Source organism: Rattus norvegicus, chromosome X (assembly GCF_036323735.1).
Source record: "Rattus norvegicus strain BN/NHsdMcwi chromosome X, GRCr8, whole genome shotgun sequence".
Lineage (NCBI taxonomy): Eukaryota > Metazoa > Chordata > Mammalia > Rodentia > Muridae > Rattus > Rattus norvegicus.
In genome coordinates this window covers 45,718,297-45,735,499 of record NC_086039.1, presented here as the reverse complement: position 1 = coordinate 45,735,499, position 17,203 = coordinate 45,718,297, and the positions used below count along the sequence as shown (strand labels likewise).

Sequence of the window (17,203 nt, the reverse complement as noted above, 5' to 3'; positions counted from 1 at the left end):
CCCCAACTCTGAAAAAAAGAAAAAAGAAAAAAAAAAGAGTAGCAAGTGCTCTTAAACTCTGGTCTGTCCCTCAAGCCTCAACTCATGAGTTTTTATAACAACTACTATTGTGTGACCTGACTAGGAGCCAAGATTCTAACAGTCTCTTCAAAGTTCATACCCCTGTAAAAGTTTAAAACCTGCATCTTTTGTTACAGCTTATAATCCAGGTGACAGAGTAAGCCTCATTTGATTTTCATATAAAACTCAATTGGCGATTTTTTCAATATTAAATCCTTTTTTTGAATTTTAGAAATATATATGTATATAAACATATAAATATTTATATACGTATATAGAATGTGAAGGTCCATATGGGCATATGCATGTGGAGATCTGAGAACATCTGCTGCCATTCCTTAGTTTAAACTAAGTGTTTGAGACAAGGCCTCCTGCTGGCCTGGGACTCAGAAAGCCCAGGGAGCCTCAGAGAAGGTAAATTACCCAGCATGGCATTATCAAAACACCACTGCATGATTGCCATGCTATTCTGGAGTCATCTGTGCTGTCAAAGCATGATATAAGTGCACTACAGTCAAAATTCATTAGAGTAGTGTAGAAACTAGACTGTCAGGACCTGGAGAGAAGGATCAGCGGTTAAGAGTGCTTGCTCCTTTTGCAGGGGACCTGGGTTTGGTTTCCAGCACTCATCTCTCAGCACACAGTAATCTGTAATTCTAACTTTGGGACACACACACACAAATAAAATACAAATAAATACATATTTTTTAAAATATTTGAAACACAGGGAACTTAAATTCCACACAGACTTCAGTATTAGCCAAAATGCATTCCTCTCAGCCACAGCACCAACTGAGGCTCATCACTCTGTGAGTGTTGTGTCCCAGTCTCCTCTTCTCTCCTTATGAGGACCCAGTTCCCTTAGGTCATATCTACCCCCAAAGACCTCATTTCCTCATCTAAAGACCCATCCCCACACAGCCCTGTCCCAAGATCCTTGGTATGTAGACTTTTAGTACAGGAATTCCGGCGGCATGAATCCTGAGCACTTAGCTAAAGTCAGACTAGACAACTCTACCCACTGCTGTGTAACTACACATGCCTTATAGGAATCTTTTCTTTTCTTTTCTTTCTTTTTTTTTTTTGCTTTCTTTATTTTGCATTTACAGGATTCAGCAGGTGGGTTAAAAGTTAAAAACTAGGTCAAAGTGACTTAGTGCTATAGAGATTTGCACTTGGCCTGCATGCTGTACTCACAGCATGGCAGATCACGCTGTGTATCTGTCCAGCTGTGGGAACACAACTTAGCGGGTTGTGTTAGTGGGTCTTTGAACTTCAAAAGATGATATGCATGCTACTTAAGGTCTTTAAAGTCTTATATTCTGTCTTTAACTATGAACTCTTGTGAGGTCATCCATCCAATCTGTGCATGTTGCCTATGAAAAATGGAGTAGTCTGTCTTGAAGAAACACGGGGTGCTCAGCATAGTGGGAATGGCTTCAAATGGCTGATAAAAATGTCAGCTTACATTGCTGCAGGCATCTGGGCTTATTTACAAATGATTTTACCAAGAGTCAATATTAGGCTTAGCCTACTGTGCATGGCACTATTCCCAGGACAGGGAAAAATGTGTGGTAAGCTTCAACTATCAATTGGCATAACACAAAATTTCCTGGGAAAGGTTTCACTGAGGGATTTCCCACATCAGACCAGCCTGTGAATATGTCTGTGAGAGTGATCTAATTGATGATTGACAAGGACTCCACACACCATGGGTGGCACCATTCCCTAGGCACAATAATGGATGTACTGTCAATTTCACGCAGAAAGTTTGTGCTCTACATGAAGACCATGATCCCTCACCTTGTACACTCATTCCTTTAGGTCAGAAGGATGTGTACACAGAGGTCTAACAAGAAATGAAGTGTGGGGTGGGCTGTACTATTTACTCTTTTTTTTTGTTTGTTTGTTTGTTTTTTTATTAACTTGAGTATTTCTTATATACATTTCGAGTGTTATTCCCTTTCCCGGTTTCCGGGCAAACATCCCCCTAATCCCTCCCCCTCCCCTTCTTTATGGGTGTTCCTCTCCCCATCCTCCCCCCATTGCTGCCCTCCCCCCAACAATCTAGTTCACTGGGCATTCAGTCTTAGCAGGACCCAGGGCTTCCCCTTCCACTGGTGCTCTTACTAGGATATTCATTGCTACCTATGAGGTCAGAGTCCAGGGTCAGTCCATGTATAGTCTTTAGGTAGTGGCTTAGTCCCTGGAAGCTCTGGTTGTTTGGCATTGTTGTACATATGGGGTCACGAGCCCCTTCAAGCTCTTCCAGTTCTTTCTCTGATTCCTTCAACGGGGGTCCTATTCTCAGTTCAGTGGTTTGCTGCTGGCATTCGCCTCTGTATTTGCTGTATTCTGGCTGTGTCTCTCAGGAGAGATCTACATCCGGCTCCTGTCGGTCTGCACTTCTTTGCTTCATCCATCTTGTCTAATTGGGTGGCTGTATATGTATGGGCCACATGTGGGGCAGGCTCTGAATGGGTGTTCCTTCAGTCTCTGTTTTAATCTTTGCCTCTCCCTTCCCTGCCAAGGGTATTCTTTTTCCTCATTTAAAGAAGGAGTGAAGCATTCACATTTTGATCATCCATCTTGAGTTTCGTTTGTTCTAGGCATCTAGGGTAATTCAAGCATTTGGGCTAATAGCCACTTATCAATGAGTGCATACCATGTATGTCTTTCTGTGATTGGGTTAGCTCACTCAGGATGATATTTTCCAGTTCCAACCATTTGCCTACGAATTTCATAAAGTCATTGTTTTTGATAGCTGAGTAATATTCCATTGTGTAGATGTACCACATTTTCTGTATCCATTCCTCTGTTGAAGGGCATCTGGGTTCTTTCCAGCTTCTGGCTATTATAAATAAGGCTGCTATGAACATAGTGGAGCACGTGTCTCTTTTATATGTTGAGGCATCTTTTGGGTATATGCCCAAGAGAGGTATACCTGGATCCTCAGGCAGTTCAATGTCCAATTTTCTGAGGAACCTCCAGACTGATTTCCAGAATGTGAACCCCATTTTTTAATAGGGTTATTTGTCTCCCTGCGGTCTAACTCCTTGAGTTCTTTGTATATTTTGGATATAAGGCCTCTATCTGTTGTAGGAGTGGTAAAGATCTTTTCCCAATCTGTTGGTTGCCGTTTTGTCCTAACCACAGTGTCCTTTGCCTTACAGAAGCTTTGCAGTTTTATGAGATCCCATTTGTCGATTCTTGATCTTAGAGCATAAGCCATTGGTGTTTTGTTTAGGAAATTTTTTCCAGTGCCCATGTGTTCCAGATGCTTCCCTAGTTTTTCTTCTATTAGTTTGAGTGTGTCTGGTTTGATGTGGAGGTCCTTGATCCACTTGGACTTAAGCTTTGTACAGGGTGATAAGCATGGATCGATCTGCATTCTTCTACATGTTGACCTCCAGTTGAACCAGCACCATTTGCTGAAAATGCTATCTTTTTTCCATTGGATGGTTTTGGCTCCGTTGTCAAAAATCAAGTGCCCATAGGTGTGTGGGTTCATTTCTGGGTCTTCAATTCTATTCCATTGGTCTATCTGTCTGTCTCTGTACCAATACCACGCAGTTTTTATCACTATTGCTCTGTAATACTGCTTGAGTTCAGGGATAGTGATTCCCCCTGAAGTCCTTTTATTGTTGAGGATAGTTTTAGCTATCCTGAGTTTTTTGTTATTCCAGATGAATTTACAAATTGTTCTGTCTAACTCTTTGAAGAATTGGATTGGTATTTTGATGGGGATTGCATTGAATCTGTAGATCGCTTTTGGTAAAATGGCCATTTTTACTATATTAATCCTGCCAATCCATGAGCATGGGAGATCTTTCCATCTTCTGAGGTCTTCTTCAATTTCTTTCTTCAGAGTCTTGAAGTTCTTATTGTACAAATCTTTTACTTGCTTGGTTAAAGTCACACCGAGGTACTTTATATTATTTGGGTCTATTATGAAGGGTGTCATTTCCCTAATTTCTTTCTCGGCTTGTTTCTCTTTTGTGTAGAGGAAGGCTACTGATTTATTTGAGTTAATTTTATACCCAGCCACTAAAAGGTCCAGTGTGTCTGGGTGCCCTACTGCAGGTGGTGGGGGAATCCTCTCATCCTAGGGACTTATAGTTAGAGGGCTCTGTACACATTGCTTTGTGCCCTTGGAAAGCAATGTTTCTGAATGAAAACCTTGTGGTAGTTGTGAATGAATTACTTGGATGATATTAGATAGATAGATAGATAGATAGATAGATAGATAGATAGATAGATAGATAATATATGTAGTGATAGTAGATAGATGTAGACAGACGATAGAGATGATAAAGATAGATCATGTATTGATGGACAATAGATGGTAGAAAGGTGATGGATGATTGGATAGATAGATTGAATAGCTAGATAATAGATGATTGTTGGATAGGTGGTGATACATATATACATATATGCATACGTAAATACATAGTCTTGGTTAAACTCATGGTGTTGGTGAAGGTCCCACCTAAGGCACCACCTCTTAGTATATGCTCCCCCTGTGAACTCGACTCTCAGGTTGTCTCAGTTTCAGCATCCTGTGAAGTTCTATTATCAACCTGCATCTACAGTTCATCTAAGTACAACCTTACCATCTGAGTGATACTTGCTGGTCAGCTTTGATTCTGTTGTGATAAAACAGTGACCCAGAAGGACTGACTGAGGGTAGGAAAGGGTTAACTTGGCTTTTCCTTTCCTGTCACAGGCCATCTGGGTGGGGAGTCAGAGCAGGAACCAGAAGCAGAAAGCTTTCATCCAGCCCAAGAAGCCCAATCCATGATGAGTGAGGCCTCCTATGTCAATTATCAAACAGGACACTTCCCACAGACACCCACAGGCCAATCTAATGTAGAAAATGCTTCACCGAGACCCTACCTAGGTGACTTCAGGCTGTGTTAGAACTGACAGCACATCTTCCCCCTGCTAGGGAGTGGTACCACCCACCGTGGGTGTCCATTCAATCAACTAATCAGCTAAATGAAGACCCTCCCCATAGACATGCCCACAGTCCAGGATGATATGGGGAATTCTTCACTGAGTACTTTCCCAAGTGACTCTGGGTCATAAAGATGACAGTTAAAGCTAACCAGGACATGTGCACATGTTTGCATCTGTTTGTGTGTTGATCTTGATATCTCTTTTTATATTTTGATATTTGCATATATGCACCTGTTAATGTCTGTGTATACCAGTATATTAATGGGAATATCTACCCTTATATATCTGGAATCTATATACATTATACATATCTTGTCATTAATGTCTGTCAATCACCAACATCCATCCGTAAGTGTCCATATCTGAGCACCCAACTCAACACCCATCATGCACTCTGTTGTGTCTCACAGGCTTTGGACAGACCATGACAACCGCTTCCTGTACATGCTGATGGAGTTTGTGCCTGGTGGTGAGCTGTTCACCTACCTGCGTAATCGTGGCCGCTTTTCCTCAGTTGCTGCAATCTTCTATGCCACAGAGATTGTGTGTGCCATAGAATACCTGCACTCCAAGGAAATCGTATACAGGGACCTGAAGCCTGAAAACATCCTTCTGGACAGGGAAGGACATATCAAACTCACTGACTTCGGCTTCGCCAAGAAACTGGTGGATAGGTGAGTGGGGACAGTCATGGGGTAATCAGAGGTGAATTAAAAAAAAGGTTTGATTTAAATGGGTGGGCAGAAAGGAGCAAGAAGATGCATGGTGGGCTCTGGTGTGATGCACCCTTCCCTCCATCTATTTTGATGGGTCTCCCATTTCTTTTCCCATTGATACCATAATAAAATAATTTTTAAAAGCAGCTTAAGGAAGAATAGGGATAAATATGCCAACAGGAGCATGTGTAGAGAACAACTGCTTACCTTGTAGTCACATATAGAAAAGCAAGCAGGAAGTAGAGCAGGGTTATTGTCTTAGTTAGGGTTTTACTGCTATGAACAGACACCATGAACAAGGCAACTCTTATAAAGGCAACATTTAATTAGGGCTGGCTTATACATTCAGAGACTCAGTCCATTATCATCAAGGCAAGGAGCATGGCAGCATGTAGGCAGGCATGGTGCAGTAGGAGCTGAAGAGTTCTGTATCTTCACCAGAAGGCTGCTAGAAGACTGGCTTTTAGACATCTAGGACGAGGGTCTCAAAGCCCATGTGCATAGTGACTCATATACTCCTAACAAGGCCACACCTACTGCAGTAGTTCCACTCCCTGGGCTGAATATATGCAAACCATCACATTTATCAAACCTTGAGCCCCACTGCTGGTGACCAGTGAGGCTCCACTTTACCTAAAGCTTGTCCAGAACCTTCCCAAACAGTGCTGCCTGCTGAACACCAAGTGTTAAAATACCTGAGCCTGTGGAGGGACAGTGCATATCTAGTGCACAACCATGAGAGTGGAGAGGCCCCTCCAGGTTGCAAGCAGAGGAGAAAATTATTGTGTCATCAAGGTGATTGAAAACTTGTACAGTCATACAATTTATCTATATACATTTATATATAACGATATATATGTATATATAATATATTTGTATACTATAGCTGAATCATAGGGCAGTTCAATTTTTTTAGTGTTCTATTTTTTTGCCATAAAGATGTATTTATTTTGTGTCTGTGTAGTGTGTATACGTGCATCACAGAGGCCGTAAGAGGGCATCAGATCCCCTAGAACTGGAGTTACAGGTGAATGTTAGCAGTCATATGGGTACTGGGTGTTGAACTCAGGTTCTCTGTAAGAGCAGGCATCAGTCTTATTAAGGCTGACATGCCTCTCCAGCCTCTGCCTTAGAGTTTTCTATTTGTAGAACTCTGTTCTTAGGGAGCTCTTTGCTGATAATGAGAAGATGGTGTCATGTTCCTGTTAACCCATAGCCAGGGGGTGGAGGGAAAGAAGGCTCAATATTGAGAGAATCAGGTACTTTTCAGCCTCAACAGGATGTCTGTGCTGGGGACAGATTCTCTATGGTCCCAGAATGGCTGTGGTGTGCTAAGTCCCCTTTACCAGCCAGACAGTCATTGGGGCATTTTGTAAAAATGAATGTATGCAGAGAGGTTCAAGGCTATAGAAACAAGTCAGAGCTAGAAAGTTCCACAGCCTGAGGCATGCAGGCCTCCAGCCTTGGGCAGACACAGAAAGACTCAGCTTTCAGTGGGGTAAGTGGAGCTGCCTCCGGTACAGTTACTTGTGGCCTCATCAGCTCTAGTGCTCTATCTGCCCTGATCTTGTTCTAAGTGAGTCAAGCTACAAAGTTCAAAATCTGCATTAATGGGCCCAGAGGAACACAGAATGTTGGGAACCTGTGACTGACTGACTTCTAGTTGATTCTGTTAGAGAGGGAGAGGAGACAATGGGAATATGTGCAGCCCAGGCTATTCTGACACTCACTAGGGAGCCAAGGATGACCTTGAACTCCTGATCCTCCTGTCTGGACCTCTGGAGTGCTGGTATGACAAGTGAGCATCTCCACATCTTGTTTATGCTTGGGGTGGAATCTGTGCTCAGTGCCTGCAAGGCAAGTCCTCTGCCCATTGAGCCACAAGTACTCAATCATGGACCTATAGTTCTATCCCTGCAAAAGTGTCTGAATTGAACTGTGCCACCTTTTTTTATTGCATTTTTATTTACATTTTAAATGTTAACCTATTTTTTGGTTTCCCCTCAGGAAACCCACTATCCCATTGCTCCACCTGCTTCTATGAGGGTACTCCCTCACCCACCCACCCACTCCCTCCCACCTCCCCACCCTGACATTCCTCTACACTGGGACATCGAGCCTTGAACCATGCTATCTTTTGCACCTGAGGTGGATCAGTTCTTTACAGATTCTGGACCTGAACCCTGTTTTGCACATTTCATCTCCACAACTTCTCTCCCCATCTGTTCCTAGTACTATACTGCACAGAAGCTCTTGAGTTTTGTGTCCTCTTCTCTGTTAGTTCCTTCCTGAGTCACTAGAATCTTTATTAGAAAGTCTTCCTGATATGTCCCTCTGTGGGTTTCAGGGTTGGAGCAAAAGGGATAGAACTGAGTAATGTATGAATTCAAGGAAACATGGAAGCTTGAAGATGTCTTAATAGAATCAGTTATTCCTCCTTTCTCTTCCTCTTCATGTCCTTGCCCTTTTTCTTTTTAATTGCAGACAAAATCTTGCCATGCAGCTCAGGCTCTCCCAGACCTCATTAGCCTTTGGCCTCAGCCTTCTGCGTAGTTGGATTGCCAAGGGGAGCCCTAGACTGAGCACAGAATTTTCCCTTTTTAAAAAAAGTTACTTTATTATTTTATGTGTGTGACTGTTGCCTGCATGTGTGTCTGTGTAACCCATGCATTCCTGGTACTGCTAGAGGTCAGAGAGGCCATCAGGTCCTCCTGAAACTGGAGTTATAGGTGGTCGTATCACCACCATGTGGATGCGCAGAATCGAACTCAGGTTCCCACAGGAACAAGTACTCTTACTCACTGAGCCATCTCTGGAGCCCACTTAAATAATTACAATTATTTATTTTGGATGGAGGAAAGTACAGTTCAGAGGTCAACTTACCAAACTTAGTGCTCTGCTACCGTGAGGGTCCCAGGTTGTCAAACTTGACACAATTGCCTTGACTGTTGAGTATCTCTGCTTCAATCACACTAGGCCAGCACTCTCTCAACTTTACCATGGTCCCAGCTCCAGAACATTTTGATCATATGTAAACATGAATCATGAAGCAGTCAATGCCAACTCTCCTCATTTGCCCCTCACAACCCTGTGGTGTGCCTCTCTGGATCTTCCTGGCCTACATACTTTACATATACAGCACCATTACAATATTTTTTTTACTTTTTGTGTCCAACTTATACAATGCCCTCTGTGTCTATCCATAAGATACCACCCGTCACACTTACTGCCCTTTTCATGGCTGAATAACATTTCTTTTTATGGTTGGACCACATGGGGTTTAGTAACCTTGTATAGCTTTATTTTTATTTGAACATTTCTTTTGAAGACAGAAACAATCATTTTTTCTATTTTATCTTTCTTTAAAAGAAACAATCAACTTTTTATTTTATGTACTCTGCAACTTGCAGATGTCAGCAGCTGTTTGCCACACCCATTGGCTCTTTTTAAATATAAATTAAAACTGGACATGGTAGGACATGCCTTTGATCCCAGCCAGCATTCCGTGGGCAGAGGAAGGTGGATTTCTGAGTTTGAGGCCAGCCTGGTCTGCAAGGCAGTCAGGGATACACAGAGAAACCCTGTCTCAAAAATACAGAGATTTTTGTTCTTTCAAATGGGGGTCTTTAAAATTATTCCTTTCTCCTGTGAGGACACAGTAGAAAGCCTGAAGCTGTAACTTTGTGGCATGATGCCCTGGGTTCTGTCCTCAGCACTGTAGGAGCTGCTGGTGGAAGAATAGGATGTAGTCTCCATCCCAGCAGGGAGAAATGGGGAAAATTTAAAAAAAAAAAAAAAGAAACAAGGGTTGGGGATTTAGCTCAGTGGTAAAGCGCTTGCCTAGCAAGCACAAGGCCCTGGGTTCGATCTTCAGCTCGGGGGGTGGGGGTGGGGGGTAGAAAAGAAACAAGCAAAAATCCTACATTTGTCCAAACATCCTACTGTTGGTATATCTTTCTTGCCTCTGGGTGGCACCAAAAGCCAAACCAACCCCCCACCCACACCCCCAATACCTACCACCTGTCCTAATTTCTTTTGACCAAAATCTTTCTTGATGAGGGATTGGAGAGAATTCTCAACATTCTGGAAATTTTTCTCTCCAGAAATGAGCTTGTTGGTACACAAACAGGAAGATAGTAGACTTACAGCGAAGTGCCAGCACTGCAGAGTTGATGAGTGAGAGGGGTCATTTTATTTTTTATTTCTTTGAGTTTTGACACAGGCTCCCTAATCCCAACATTTGGGAGGCAGAGGCAAGTGGATCTCTATGTATTTGAAACCAGCCTGGTCTACATAGCAAGTTCCAGGACAGCCAAGGCTATATAGAGAGACCTTGTCTCAAAATACACAAAAACTCTGAAGTCCTGATCCTCCTGCCTCTACCTCCATGCTATGCTGGAACTTGAACCCAGAGTCTACTGAACACCAGCCGTGTACTGTACCAAGTGAGTTACATCCCTGGCCCCTATCACTAATGTTAAAAATGATCAATACTGCATATTGATTTGTCCACCTCTCATTCCTTCTCTAGTATTCTTTCCACTACGTTCAGTTTTGTTTACTTTCTAAATATTTTTGTTTTAAGTTATGTGTCTCTCTGTGTATGTGCATGCAAGAGCATTGCTAGTAGAGGACAAGAAGTGATCATGGGATTATCTATTAACTAAATTAAATGTAAGTTAATGCTTGTAAGTAAGACATCCAGCAAAGAACATGCCATTACAGGGTCGGTCTATGTTATGAATGCAGCAATTAGGGGTTTTGGTGGTCTATGCTTATAATCCAAGGAGTGGGCAAGTTTGAGGCCAGCCAGGGCTAAAAACAAGGAAAAGATTCTAGAATCAGCAGTGTTGTTGTATGCATGTATGCTGAGTGTTTGGACACATATCTGTCGTGGTACATGTGTGGGAGTCATAGGATAACTTTCTTTCCTACCCTTCAACTCAAGACAGGGTTTTTCTGTGTAGCCCTGGCTGTCCTGGAACTCACTCTGTAGAGCAGGCTGGCCCCAAACTCAGAGATCCACCTGCCTCTGCCTCCTGAGTGCTGGGATTAAAGGTGTGTGTCACCACCACCCAGCTTCTTCTACCTCTGATGTATATTGATCTTAGACTTGTACAACAATTTACCAGCTAAGCCATATTGAACACCCAGAGTTTGGATTTCATTAGTTTTATGGAACAGGTTTGTGTACCAAGGCCCATAGATCAGTCTGATATCAGAAATCATTCACTGATACCCTTCCCAGGGGATTCTGGATTGTGTCAGTTGACAGTTAAAGCTCATAGCACAGCTCCCCTTTGCTTGGGGAATGAATCTGCCCATGGTGACTATGACTTGTGCCTCTAATACTTGCATGTCATAGAATCTTATACTTGTCACATCATTGATGCTCAGAAACTTTTAGATTTGGGAACATTGCAGTTTCTTTCAGTTAGAAATGTTCAACCTGTATGGCCATATGTTAATTTTTTGCACAATGCCACACATGCAATGTGGTCTTTATCACTGTATCTTTTAGCACTTTCCAAGTTTCATGGGTTCATCCTTTTGTCATCCCCACAGGACATGGACTCTCTGTGGGACACCGGAATACCTTGCCCCAGAAGTTATCCAGAGCAAAGGTCATGGAAGAGCTGTGGACTGGTGGGCATTGGGCATCCTTATATTCGAGATGCTGTCTGGGTGAGTGACCCTCCTCACAGATGTTGCTGCGTACCCAGTGTCTCCTTCACATCCTATGAAGAACCTTAGCATCTCCTTTCTCCTAAGTTTGCAGACACTTGGCATGTGGATGCACTCACATACCCTACTGTCAAGATTTGGAGGGTAATTGGGTGTTTACTTTGCTTAAATAAGACTTTAAATTTTCATAGATATTCATAGTTCCTTCTGTATAACATCCATCTTCTTTGTGTGATGGACACCCCAGGCTAAGCAGTACCTAAGGTGAACAAATGACACCAATCAGAAACAGCTTTATAAGTAGTGATGGAAGAGCAGATGAGGAAGACGAGGTTGAGTTTTTTTTTTCCACCCTAAATTCCCTCTCTTGACAATGAACAAAATACAGGAATGACGGGCTCTGTCTCTGTCTCCCAGTTGATGGGAAGGTTGGTTGTTCCTGAGGGTCACTGGTCTCTGTGGAGCCTAGTATATACCTGATAAAAATTGCGTAAACATTGAAAACAAGATTCCCACAGATCTAGGTATAGCTGGAGGAATTGGGGGCCAACACCATGGCAGAGTTATTGGCTCCTCTGAGGAGGTGACAGTTTTTCCAGCCCCAGGAGCTTTTCTCTGGTATTGAGATAAAGGAAAGGTCATTCTTTGTGGATCAAACCAGGTAGAAAAAAGCTTGGAGGATTTTACTAAAATAGTATGAGATCTGTCAAGAGAAAGCATCTACCTACCCACCCACCAATCATCCATCTGTCTATTCACCTACCCACCCATCTATCCATCCATCAAATTACCCACCCACCCACTAACCCATCCATTCATCTATACACAAGTCTATTCACCTACCTATCCCATTAATCTACCCACCTACCCTTCCATCTATCCACTCTTCCTGCTCCTGGAGGTACCAGGTGTGCTTGGCTTTTGTGGCCCCATCCCCCCATATTCAAAGGGCTACTGTGAGTCTGCATCTACTTTTTAGTCTGTCATGAGGTCACTGTCATTGCATTTAGGGTCATCTGCAGCCAGGGTGTGCTCATGTCAAGATCTTCCACTCCTCTAGGCAGAGACCTTACATGCAAGTGATGTCACAGTCATATATTCTGAAAAATGTGCACATATTGTGTGTGTGTGTGTGTGTGTGTGTGTGTGTGTGTGTAATCCATGAAGTATATTTTCTTAAATATAAAACCACATTTATTTATATACAACATAATTTATAATACACACAGTGTATTCAGTGATCCAGTGATCCAACTTCCTTCTATTAAGCCTGGCCTCTTGAAGGTTTATAACAATCACTTCCACCCCTTGCTGAGGAGGAAGCTATTAACTGAAGCTCTTTGGGGGTCCTCAGGACCCTCTATGCCCTCTCTCTCCTCCTGTGGCTAAGATCATCTATTTCCCATCTCTCTTCAGATGGCCATGTTGCCAGTTGTGGAGCATCGTATCCATTTGACACAATTTTTTTGCCTCCATTAAGCAAAAATAATAGTTGCTACAAAATAGATAAAATTCTGTATTTAACTCTCTACTAAATATCCATGCTTCTCTCTGTGACAGGTTTCCCCCATTTTTCGATGACAACCCATTTGGGATTTACCAGAAAATCCTTGCATGCAAAATAGATTTCCCCAGACAATTGGATTTCACCTCTAAGTAAGTGCACTCCCAGTTTCCTGCCCTGTTCCCATGTCTATTTTCAAAGTTTTGTGAAATCACACCGAAAGCACACACTCCTGGCAAACTCTGAATCAGTGCAATTATGTCAGTCATTTGTTTCCACCAGGAAGGGAAAATGTTTCAGTTATTCTCATTTTACTAAGATTTAATATAAAAAAGGCCTGTTCCATATCTCATATCTTTTGAGATGGACAGTGTTGAAATTAATACAGATTTGGAACTAATTATGTACGTTTGTCCATCCATTCATCCTTCCCTCTATCCTTCTATCTGTTTATTTCATTTATTAGTTATTAATTAGTCTGTTGATACAGGGTCTCAGTTTATAGCCCTAGCTAGGCTGGAACCAGGCTAACCTTGAACTCATAGATATCTGACCCTGAGTGTTGACATAAAAAGTATGCACCACCATACACAGCTTCTTAATGAACTTTTTTAAGTTCATTAAACTTGTTTAAATTTTTAACTTTTCCTTAAACTGTTAACATGGGCTTAATGGAGAAAGTTAGTTTTTTGGAGGTAGGACCTTGAAGGAGACAGTAGAGCCCTAGATCCTTCTTCATGATCATTTCCATGTATAAATCCAGTATTTTTAATTAATTTTTGAGACAATTTCATACAAACATATGGTGTGTTTTAATGGCATTGGTTTATTTACTGAGCTAGGAGACCCCCCCCCATGAATGAAGCTCTGTGGTACCATAAGAGTTAATTTTTCTTCATGTTTTTGGTTATTTCTCTTATTTAAATTGCACATATCATAAAGAATTCTTTTTTAATTAATTATTTTGTTTATATTTCAAATGTTATCCCTCTTCCTGGTCTCCCCTCCATGAATCTCCCACCCCAACCCCCTTCCATTTACTTCTAAGAGGGTGCTCTCCCACCCACCTACTCCCATCTCACCCCTTTAAGCATCTCCCCCCTCTGGAGCATCAAGCCTACACCAGACCAAGTGCCTCCCCTCCCACATATGTTCTCTGCTACATATGTAAAGGGAGCCGTGGACCAGCCCATGTATACTCTTTGGTTGGTGGTTTAGTCCCTGGGAACTCTGAGTGGTCTCGTTAATTGATACTGTTGTTCTTCCTATGGGGTTGCCATCCCCTTCAGCTCCTTCAGCCCTTCGCCTAATTCTTCCATTGGGATCTCCGGGTTCAGTCCAATGGTTGGCTGTGAGTATCTGCATCTGTCTTAATCAGGTATTGGCAGAGCCTCTCAGAGGGCAACCATACCAGGCTCCTGTCTGCAAGCACTTCTTGGCATCAAGATAGTATCTGGGTTTGGTGTCTGCTGATAGGATAGATCCCAAGGTCTCTGGATGGCCTTTTCTTCAGCCTCTGCTCCATTTTTGCCCCTTTAGTCAGGGACAATTCTGGGTAAAAAGAATTAATTAATCTTTTTTTTTTTACAGTCCAGACTGTATTCCCCTCCAAATCCACCCTCTGACTGTTCTACATCTCATACCTCCTCCCCCCTCCCTGTCTCCATGAGGATGTCTCCCCGACCCTCACCCCCACCCCTACCCCAACCCCACCAGACCTCCCCACTCCCTGGGGCCTCCAGTCTCTCCAGGTTTAGGTGCATCTTCTCTCACTGAGGCCAGACCAGGCAGTCTTCTGCTGTATATGTATTGGGGGCCTTGTATCAGATGGTCTATGCTGCCTGGTTGGTGGCTCAGTGTCTGAGAGAACTCAGGGTCCAGGTTAGTTGAGACTGCTGGTCTTCTTATAGGGTCTCTGCCCTTCTCAGCTTCTTCCAGCTTTTCCCTAATTCAACTAGAGGGGTCAACAGTTTCTGTTCATTGGCTGGGTACACATATCTGCATCTGACACTTTCAGCTGCTTGTTGGGTCTTTCAGAGGGCAGTCATGATAGGTCCCTTTTTGTGAACGACCCATAGCTTCAGTAATGATGTCAGGCCTTGGGGCCTCTTCTTGAGCTGGATCCCACTTTGGGCCTGTCACTGGATCTTCTTTTCCTCAGGATCTTCTCCATTTCCATCCCTGCATTTCTTTCAGACAGGAAGAATTATGGGTCAGAGTTTTGACTGTGGGGATAGCAACCCCATCCCTCACTTGATGCCCTGTCTTTCTGCTGGAAGTGGAGTCTACAAGTTTCCTCTCACCACTGTAGGGCATTTCATCTAAGGTCCCTCCCTTTAAGTCCTGAGAGTCTCTCACATCTCAGGTCTCTGGTACAGTCTAGTGTCACCCACCTCCTACCTCCCAGGTTCCCTGTTTCCATTCTTTCTGCTAACCCTCAGGGCTTCAGTCCTGTTCCCCTCACCCAATACTTGATCATGTTCCCCTCTTCCCCTCCTTGTTCCCTTTCCCACCCACGTCCTTCCCTCCTCCCCGCTGTGGTTGCTTTCTTGTCCCTCCCAAATGGGATTGAGGCATCCTCACTTGGGCCCTTCAGCTTGTTAACCTTCTTGAGTTCTGTGGTATTGTAATCTGGGTATTCTGTACTATTTTTTTTTGCTAATATCCACTTATTAGTGAGTACATACCATGCATGACTTTTAGGTCTGAGATACTTCACTCAGGATGATATTTTCTAGTTCCATTTGCCTGCAAAACTCAGGATGTCCTCTTTCTTAATAGCTGAGTAGTATTCCATTGTGAAAATGAACCACATTTTATGTATCCATTCTTCTGTTGTGGGACATCTGGGTTGATAGCTGAAGCTTTGTGAATATTTTCAGATGGGTGGTGACCCTGTCCGTCTACTGGAGGCCATGTCCATCTACTGCATATGGTCTCTTCAGGTTCTCTCTCCCTACTGTTGGGTATTTGAGCTGATGTCATCCCCACTGGGTCCTGGGAGCCTCTCACATCCCTGGCATCTGGGACTTTCTAGTGTTTGCCCAAATTCCCCACCCTCCACTGCTACTTATTTCTATTCATTCTCCTGGCCCTCTAGACCTTCTCTTCCCATACGTGGTTCTGCCCTCCTTTTTTTCCTCCCCAGCCCTTCTTCCTTCTCTCCTTTGCCTTCCATGATTATTTTGTTCCCCCTTCTACTTGGGATTAAAGCATCCATATTTTGGGCTTCCTTCTTGTTAAGCTTCATATGGTTGCTGAGTTGTATCATGGGTATTCTGAGATTTGGGGCTAATATCCACTTATCAGTGATTACATGCCATATATATCCTTTTGGGTTTTACCTCACTCAGGATGATATTTTCTTTTTTTTTTCTTTTTTCTTTTTTCTTTTCTTTTTTTTTTTTTTTTTTGGAGCTGGGGACCGAACCCAGGGCCTTGCGCTTGCTAGGCAAGTGCTCTACCACTGAGCTAAATCCCCAACCCCAGGATGATATTTTCTAGTTCCATCCATTTGTCCACAAAGTTTGTCATCATTTCAAGTATCCATTCCTCTGTTGAAGGGCATCTGGGTTCTTTCCAGCTTCTGGCTATTATAAATAAGGCTGCTATGAACATAGTGGAGCACGTGTCTTTGTTGTATGTTGGGGCATCTTTTGGGTATATGCCCAAGAGAGGTATAGCTGGGTCCTCAGGTAGTGAAATGTCCAAGTTTCTGAGGAACCTCCAGACTGATTTCCAGAATGGTTGTACCAGTCTGCAATCTCACCAACAATGGAGGAGTGTTCCTCTTTCTCCACATCCTAGCCAGCATCTGCTGTCACCTGAGTTTTTGATCTTAGCATTCTGACTGGTGTGAGGTGGAATCTCAGGGTTGTTTTGATTTGCATTTCCCTGATGACTAAGGATGTTGAACATTTCTTTAGGTGTTTCCCAGCCATTCAATATTCCTCAGCTGAGAATTCTTTGTTTAGCTCTGTACCCCATTTTAAATTGGGTTATTTGATTAACCCTCTATGGGATGTAAGGTTAGTAAAGATCTTTTCCCAATCTGTTGGTTGCCATTTTGTACTAATGACAGTGTCCTTTACCTTACAGAAGCTTTTCAGTTTCATGAGGTTCCATTTGTCAATTCTTGATCTTAGAGCATAAGCCATTGGTATTCTGTTCAGGAAAATTTCCCCTGTACTGATGTGTTCAAGGCTCTTCCCCACTTTTTCTTCTATTAGTTTAAGTGTATCTGGTTTTATGTGGAGGTTTTTGATCCACTTGGACTTGA

At 42.9% G+C, this 17,203-nt stretch overlaps 1 protein-coding gene across 2 annotated transcripts in view; it reads left to right on the top strand.

The window, feature by feature from the left end:
* Prkx (protein kinase cAMP-dependent X-linked catalytic subunit) overlaps positions 1 to 17,203 on the top strand; it is a 43,464-nt gene that overhangs the window by 9,711 nt on the left and 16,550 nt on the right. Inside the window, exons 3-5 of one of the 2 annotated variants that reach the window (NM_001033963.2) lie at positions 5,430 to 5,693; positions 11,301 to 11,420; positions 12,981 to 13,076. In NM_001033963.2, the coding sequence (NP_001029135.1) occupies positions 5,430 to 5,693; positions 11,301 to 11,420; positions 12,981 to 13,076 (480 nt within the window). The remainder of the gene's footprint in view (positions 1 to 5,429; positions 5,694 to 11,300; positions 11,421 to 12,980; positions 13,077 to 17,203) is intronic. The other variant, XM_017602134.3, reaches the window with a different exon arrangement.